This window comes from Barbatula barbatula (genome assembly GCF_947034865.1).
Source record: "Barbatula barbatula genome assembly, chromosome: 10".
NCBI lineage: Eukaryota > Metazoa > Chordata > Actinopteri > Cypriniformes > Nemacheilidae > Barbatula > Barbatula barbatula.
The window spans coordinates 18,334,871-18,343,893 of record NC_136773.1 but is presented as its reverse complement, the minus strand read 5'-3'; the positions used below and the strand labels follow the sequence as shown (position 1 = coordinate 18,343,893).

Sequence of the window (9,023 nt, the reverse complement as noted above, 5' to 3'; positions counted from 1 at the left end):
AATTGAAAGGACTTACAGTTAAAAGAGTGCATTTAACGCTTCTGTACAAGATCAGATTATTTGCTCGTCTCGTCAAATACTTCACATCACTGCATTCTGTTTTGATCTGGGGTTTACAGCCGAGACTGCTTTTGGTGTTTTTGAGTGCATCGGTTTCACACGACAAGAACGGTAGGAGATATTCGTTATCTTGATAAGTTACTTTTATTTGCCATAATACATTACATAGATTTCGGGTAATTTTCTTTATGTAACACAATTTAACACACTGTAGTATTTAACGAACATTGAGGATAAGTGATATTGTGGATAAGTGATTAAGTACAATAAAATGCGTAACAATTTCGTTTGCATTGTATTTTCCTACGATTTATTAGACCGAAGAACATGTTTCTTTGATGTTTATGAACTCTTTAGCCTATGTGTTTGCAATATATGAAGCGGTTATTTTACTGGTTCGTTTTGTATATATTTTGGATATTGTATATTTTGCAAACTTGTTTATTGTATAGGCTATAATTAAATATTATAAATACACTTTTAGAATTTATTTAGAGATTGGAAATTTCGCATCATTTTCGAGCTGCAAAATTGTAGAAAACTATACGTCCTACCATGCAAAATACGCATTATAATTATTTCCACAAATTCTCACATCGAGACCGTTTCTGTCAAAACTCAGTGAGCTGCCTAGACAGCATTAGTGCGCATTACATATTGTGGGGCAGAGGTTCGGAACGCCCACGTGATGCCCCAAAACTGTTGTATACAAGAGCAGCTCACAAGGTTTTGAACTAAAACCATAGGCTACTGTTTGCCCAAGGGTGCTTTAAACTGATTTATGATTCTGTAGTGATTCACTCAGTTATAGATCTAAACACTGTGAATGACATCCTGGTTCATAGCAGCAGACAGGTCTGAACGTCTGAATATCACCGTTTGTGAAAATCTAGAAAAGAACAGCTCTCCATCTATATTCTATAAAATGCCGTTATTATTATAATTATTATTGTGACTCATTTTATACTGAATGGAAATCATACATGTTCGTTTTATGTGCAGCAGACTACCCTGTGAATAACACACACCTGTGAATACACATTCAATACATTGTTCTTGTTTAGTGTCAGCATTTCCAGAGTAAAACGGGAAATAGGTACATGGAGTATGGAGCATCACAGATTAAAATAGCATAACTCCCTGTTTTATCTCATTACAAATATTCCCATAACACATGCTTTGAACTAGACTATGAAACAGTAAGATGAAGTCCGAGGCAGGTTGTCCAATGCTGGGTTATTGAGATATTGAGTTAAATTACTTTGCACATTGCGTCCACCTCAATTTATTAGGGAAGCCACAGAGAGACCGTGTAGTCTTATTTATAACCCAAAGAGACGGCTGAAAAGAGCAACAGATGTCCAGAATGTTTCAAGCTCCTGTATACAACATCTCGTTCCTATTTAGAGGCTTTAATGGATTCTTAAATCTAAAGAATAACTTTCAGACCAGAATTCGTGCAAAAAAACGTTAGTTTTGCAAAATATTGTGCAATATACACCATCACATATAGTTTATAAATGTTTTTAAGATCATTGAATGTGGAGAAAAGCATTATAGGAGTCATGTTTGAGATATATATATGTGCCATTTGCCACAGCAGCTGTGTGGCTTTAAGGCTCTCTGCGATTTTTCCTACTTATCATCCCACACCACTAAAATGTCTCATTTGAATAATTAAAAGCCGCTCATCCTGTTTCAATAATTTTCATAGGAATTGTCCTAAACCCTGACTAAAGCTATGGGTGCTATGGGAATATTTGTAATGAGATAAAACAGGGAGTTTATGCTATTTTAATCTGTGATGCTCCGTACTCCATGTACCTATGTTTCCCATCGTATCTCTTATGCCAGATGAAATGGACCATTGTGCAATTATTTAGCAATTAACACAAGGCTAGTCAATTCTCTTAACAGTGACTGAGACTTGCACTTTCTCTGCTGACTACTGCAATCTTTATTACAGGGTGATCGGTTGGATGGACGATTGCATTAACCGGAGAAATAAAGAAACTGCAGGAAAAATTAGCCTCTGGATTTAAATGAGACGCTTACAGGGTACGCTTACAATTTAACACTGAAGAAATAATGGGTTGTGGGCTGCAGAGGAGCATCATTTTAAGGTCAAAGCCAAGAAAATTAAACAACATACGTAATAAGAAAAAAGACCGTCAATAGAAGCTGGAACAGAATTGATCATTCTTTTGAGTCAATTTTCTTTAAATTCTCCACCATCTTGTTTCTTTCTTCTGTGCCTGCCTGTTATTGTATTTAGATTCAGATTAAACACGCATATGTAAAGAGTCATACACACATCAAGAACACTAATCATGCAAGAAAATGTGAGCTCCAGAATGGACACCCCCACCAACATCTCCCTGGTAGGGCCTGGGGATGCCGTTTCGGAGTCCCTGGAGTACAAAACAGTCTCTGTGTTCCTGGTGTTGCTGGTCTGTGGGGTGGGAATTGTGGGAAACATCATGGTGGTACTGGTGGTTCTTACCACCCGACACATGCGGACACCCACCAACTGCTATTTGGTGAGCTTGGCAGTGGCGGACCTGATGGTTCTGGTGGCTGCGGGTTTGCCGAACATCTCGGAGAGCCTGATGGCCACCTGGGTGTTTGGGCATGCTGGGTGCTTGGGCATCACCTACTTTCAGTACCTTGGCATTAATGCATCCTCCTGTTCGATCACAGCCTTCACTGTAGAGAGGTAAAATCTTTTTTAACATTAGTTTTGAATATTATGGCCTTTGTGACTTATATGTTTTTTTAACCACTTCCTCAGGTACATAGCCATATGTCACCCAATGAGAGCACAAACTGTCTGTACAGTATCTCGAGCCAAACGCATCATTGCAGGAGTGTGGATCTTCACCTGTGTCTACTGCATGCTTTGGCTATTTCTAGTGGACATCCAGGTGAACCCAGACGGGCGTGTGCAATGTGGTTACCGTGTCTCTCGAGACCTTTACCTACCCATCTACCTTATCGACTTTGCCATCTTTTACGTAATCCCACTACTTCTGGCCATTGCCCTTTACGGTCTGATCGCCCGGATTCTTTATCTGAACCCTCTACCCCACCCAACAGACTCGGGCACCGTAACTGCACCCACTCTCAGGAGGAGCTGTAAAGATCCAGCAGACGCCGGTAAAGCAGGTCGCCAAGGACGCCCGAAGAGCGCGGTCTCCTCCCGGAAGCAGGTGGGTGTGTTTGTGTATGCTTGCATTAAGACAATTAATTCTGCATTTTAATATCCACCGAGATTGCAGTGTAGGGCAAACATGGGGCAGCTCTGCTCTCCTGTACCGTGCTTGATCATCATTATCTCATATTTGTTTTTTGAAAGGTCAGTGCTTTCTTTCTATGGGAGTTAAGTCTTATACTATTAAATGTCAGTTTGTATTTAAAAGAGTGTGTTGATATTTTTCTCAGGAAGTAACCAAACTGCTGCAAAGCGAAAGTATTAATTGGTGAAATTTAGATAATCAGTCTGGTTTGTTTCACATTCTGTATTTTTTTTTTTTTTACCACATTTCAGGTTCATTATCCTAATCCTGGAATATTGCGGTTGCCAAGCAATGCAGCACATTGAAATAGAATATGCGATCCCATTTATGGTTATTTTTCAGTGGTTTGTAAAATCTGAATTGACTGTGTCCTTTATGTCTCAAAAGACCTACCTAACCTTCACTCCTGTATATGAACATGTACAAATAATTTTAAACCCTTTTCTAGATACACATGTTACAATATTACTGTTGTATTGCTTAAAAGTGAACATAAACTTGTTTTCTTTGCAGTATATTTTTTGTTATTTTGACCTGTTATTTTGTCCTTCTCTTTGCTGTTACATTATCACCACGGCTGGAGATTATAGATGTTAGAGATACGATCTGTGCATGCCATGAGAAAATGAGAACCAGACGTCATGCCATGTATTTAGAAGATATAAATATCCATATATTTACGATTTGATTGCTTGTGGAGATTTCTGCAGACCATCTTCAAGTACTGATAAAAAGATATATGTGTAGATGTGATTGTGCACCGTGACATGCTGTGCTTTATCGAAAATTACATTAAATAACACAACACACCGGCTTTAAGCAAACTGCAGAACAGCTAAAAAGGCATTCAAATTGTAAACAGAAAATACTGACCAAGTGCTCAATGTCTAGAACGTTTCGTAAATGGTTCTTTGGGGAACGTATAGTTCTAATAACATCCCTGTAAAGAGTTTAGACAACACTTGTCCAGAAGCCTTTAGTTTTTTGACACTAAACAAACAGAACAACAATAAATAAAACACAAGCAAAGGAACATTTAGAACTGAATTAGTTAAATGAACATCTTGATGGGAGTGAAACAAGAAGTATATATTGTAACCTAAAATCTATATAGTGAAATGAAGTGTTCATATCCAAATATGCTTATATATATATATATATAAAACATTTCAAACTTTATACGGTTCGTAAGTTTGAGGGTAAGATCCTTTAATGCAAAATTCATGTCATTCAGTGACCATACGTGTCCTTGTCCTTACAGTTAGTGCGCTTGTGCGTGTGTGCAGACGCTCATGCACGCGGCACGCCTCAGATCAAAATCTTGAAGATTCAAGTGGGCCTCACTTGAGCAGAACATTTGCATAATATGATTTGTGATGTTCAGTCAAGTATGCTTAATGCTCCTGAAGATTATGCTCTTTGAGGTTACAAGAGCGGCTCTCTTTTGTCCATTGCACCGCACCTCCAATCCTTTGATCACTTCATCAGAAAATTTCGTAAAGTTCAATACGATTCAAGACGCCCGTGCAACTATGGTGTCTGAGTGTAGTTATCTCATGTGAATATGATAAAGTCATCATTACAGTAGAGCCCCCCTTCATTGAACCTAATCGTGATTTGTAATTCGTGAGTAACAGATGCCTTTGTTTGGCTGTGTTAAGACCTTGTTTTCTATTGATAAGGAATCACAATAACCAGATATTTAAAATGCATATTCAAATAGTCACCGTTAGTCATGCAGTCATTATCTTCTGCTTTAATTAATAGAGCTCCTCCCAGCCTCACACTGCTTCAATTACATGCTTTGTTTTGCAGACAATTTTGTCATTGTCATTAAAGGTCTCCATCCCCGGTCGTCTATCTCTAGAATGGGACAATGAGAACTAACCCCAGCGGACGGTCCAGTGTGTGTGTAAATGAGAGGTTTTTTTTGTGTTTATTTGTCCCTTGAAATAGGTGAGCAGACTCGGGGGTAGGCTAAGGCCAGTATTGTTTTCTTGAAAGGATAGACTGCATATTTATTTCAATCTTCTCACAGGGATTCATCAGTTTACTGTTGCTTATTTCACTAGCTTGGTTTTATTCACATTTTGAATCTCGCATCAGAAACGAATGATGGAATGCCAAATTTCTAATGAAAAACCCTTAATTCGCCAAAAAGTTTCGTAACTGGAGACGGTAACCTGACTAACCAGAATACTGATCTTGTTACACAGCATCAGAAATGCTGTTATGGTCATTCTTAAGTCGTCAAAGTATTTCTGTAATTGCCTCTTAGAATTGTCACCACTGTGTTCCCCAAACAGCAGGCATCCAGAAAAGCACTGCATTTATTGTGTTTCATAATCGTCTGCTTTATTTTATTTTATTTAAAAATGAAAATAATTATATTCAGTGGCTTCTCTTTCTTTTCTTACTGATATTTAGTGGCAGTTTTTTTACGAAAAGTTGGACTAGTTGGATAGAAATGGTGCTTATTTAGCATAAGCTAAATTCGCAACATGGATGGAAATCCGGATATTGACTAGCTGATATTTGACTTTTAAGGCTAACTCTCTACCGCCCCCTTGTTGTCCCCTTGTTATCGCAGTACTCTTAAATGTATGCACTTCTTTGTAAGATACACTTACATTTATTCATTTATTAAATGCTTTTATCCAAAGTGACTTACAAATGAGAGAGCATTTATCTTTTGTCCATGAAATTACAATAAGTGCATACAAGTAGGAATCGATGTTAGGGAAAGATTATCAACATAAAAGATGGCATCATAGAATTATGCAAATAGTTGAATCCCTGTTTGTATATTTAAAACCAATAGAAATGTATAGTTTTATTAAGAATGAAGGGAGAACAAGGTTTTGGCATCTACATTTTTGCTTCAAATGACTACTTCGGTCTAGAAGTATGTGGAAACCTTCTTCTAATGAACAGTTTGCCTAGATCCCTTAATTCCAGTAAAGACAAATTGAAATGCTATGGCATACAATGACATTCTAGAGAACTCTTTGCTTTCAACTTTATGGCAACGGATTGGTGAAGTGCCCTTTTCTCTCCCATCATTATAATGAACCTGTGCACAAAACAAGGTTCATAGAGAAACGATTTACTGAGTCTGGTGTGGAACAAGTTTACCTTACCTTACCTTTGAACATTTCAAACCGGACCTTGTCATTTCAAACCTGTATTACTTTCTTTCTTCTGCACAACTCAAATAAAGATATTTTAAAGAATGTTGGTAACTGAACAATGGAGGTACCCATTCCCTTTTTTGTATGGACATAAAACCAATGCAAGTTAATGGATACCGCCATTGTTTGGTCACCGACATTCTTCAAAATATCTTCTTTTGTGTTCTGCAGAAGAAAGAAAGTCATACAGGTACGGAATGACAAGAGGGAAATTTTCATTTTTAGGTGAACTATCCCTTAAAGGGTTACTTTCAAAATTTATTGTGAGACAGATCACATTGCCCCACATAAGTGTTTGACCTTACTGCTTTAATGTTTGTAGGAAAGCATATCATTTTATCCAAGCATCTAAGTGCAAAGCCTTCCCAGAAGAGCAGAAGCTTTTAGAAAGGACCAACTGAATCTGAGTTTTTGCGTTTTGAGCTCCTCATACTTCTGGCAATATATGTTTAAAATTAGGAAGTTTTTATTTAATTTAAATTACAAAAGTCCAATGTCTGTCAACACTAAGGATATGTTGGAACTTATAATAAAAATAAATACCGATTCATATCATGAAAGAAAAATGAGGCTAAATTAGCACACTTCAACATCTGTTCACATAGTTAATAACTTCTTTTTAATGGTTTAAAAACAATTTGTTAACAAACAAACTGAAGAATATGTTCACAAGAGACACATGCTTGCTGTTATTATGCCTGAAAAAAACTGTCCAACATAGTTTGAACTTATATCGTGTCCATTCCTTTATACAGTATGTTATGCTACTGTATAACCATCATGCAGACACTTTTGTCATTTTTGACCTCTCGCCTCCTCAGGTCACCAAGATGCTTGCAGTGGTGGTCGTGTTGTTTGCCCTGCTGTGGATGCCATACAGAACCCTGGTGCTCATTAATTCCTTCGTGAGCACGCCTTACCTGGACGCCTGGTTCTTGCTCTTCTGCAGGACCTGCATATATGCCAACAGTGCCATCAACCCTGTGGTTTACAACCTGATGTCCCAGAAGTTCCGTTTAGCCTTCCGTGGGTTGTACCGCTGCCACAGAGAGGACGGGCATCAGCGGACGCTCTCCATGCTCCAGAGTGGATACAGCCTTGGAAGAGACCCCAGAACGTGTAATAACATCAATGGCACCAGAGACACACCCAAAAAAATGAGTGTAGCCTCTCCTGGTTATAAATCAAACAGACCTGGGACCGAAAAAGCAAACGACAAAAAGCAAATTAGGGATGATGCAAAAAACAAGGCAGATCCAAACATAAACAAATATAATGTGGTGAACGGTAACATAGATACCGCGACAGGTAAAAGCCAAACCTCAGAAGACCAAGAGATGTCTACAGTTGAGAATGTGAGCAAGAATATCAACAATGGGACAAATATTAAGGAATGCGAGGTTATTCAGGATATTGTTACTGACATGGGCGGCACAGAGCAGATGCTGGAATCCCAAACTGATCAGAATGACCAAGAGCTGATTCACAGCAAAGTGTAGATCACTCCTCAGCATTTCCTTTCACATCATGGTATCCAACAGAAAAGAAGAGAAATTGGAATGCGTGTCTTTACGGCCGTCATCTTCTCTCAGCAGTGGTGGCGAGACTATGGCCACACTCGCTTCATAATTCACAGGTGGAACCATTTGGCTGTCAGCCGCAGCAGCACATGCCTCCTCTTCAGAGACACACATGGGAGGGCTGCTCGGTTCGGTCAAAACATCACTTTGAATTTGAACTGCAATATAAAAGATATTATTAACAGCTTGTACCGCTGCTGCTGCTAAGATATCAAGACAAAAAATACAAAAAGGCACAAAGCATCCATAAGACTAAAAAACACAAATGAGATTGTTTTAACGTCTTTTTTTAATTAGACTAGCTTGAAACTCTTCTCAGATCCTGAGAGAAAAACAACTCTTATGTCGTGCCAGGCAAGCAACGGCTTTTGTCTCTAAATTAAGTAATGCTTTTATCACGCTCTGCCAAAAGAAATACTTACTTTTTATGTGTGTTCACGTCTCCCTTAAAAGAATTTACTACGTTTATTTAAAAGAATAAACACCCAAGACCCAAAAGTGAACTGGGAAGAACATGACAGAACAAAAGATGACACAAGAACACACAAACTATATATTTAATTCACTTGCAGTTTAATAATTGAACAGTGTTTTTAACTCCGTGCGGCCATAGTGTCTTCTCTCATCACAAACGCTTAAACAACCTACTTTTTGTCTCCAAGCTCTGCCAAATAAAAAATAATTCAATCTTACCAGTCCATGCTTTTAAAGCACAGACGTCGAGTTTTAACATTTGGAGGTGCTTTAGGGCATGAGGTCCATTCAGATGCTTTCATCAACCTTAAGGCACACTTCTTCGTTGACATTTTTTCTATGGCTCTTCTATGATATTTGCCATCACTGGCTGGCCGAATGCCATATAGCTTGGAGATGTAATGCCCAGTCATTTGTTCCAT

At 38.3% G+C, this 9,023-nt stretch overlaps 1 protein-coding gene across 1 annotated transcript; it reads left to right on the top strand.

Moving 5' to 3' along the window:
• The first annotated feature begins 47 nt into the window (after positions 1 to 47).
• Positions 48 to 8,345, top strand: trhr2 (thyrotropin releasing hormone receptor 2). The gene is made up of 4 exons (XM_079466415.1): positions 48 to 171; positions 2,027 to 2,776; positions 2,852 to 3,269; positions 7,369 to 8,345. The coding sequence occupies exons 2-4, from the start codon at positions 2,391 to 2,393 to the stop codon at positions 8,044 to 8,046; spliced, it is 1,482 nt and encodes a 493-aa protein (XP_079322541.1). The 5' UTR covers positions 48 to 171; positions 2,027 to 2,390; the 3' UTR covers positions 8,047 to 8,345.
• The last annotated feature ends 678 nt before the right edge of the window (positions 8,346 to 9,023 follow it).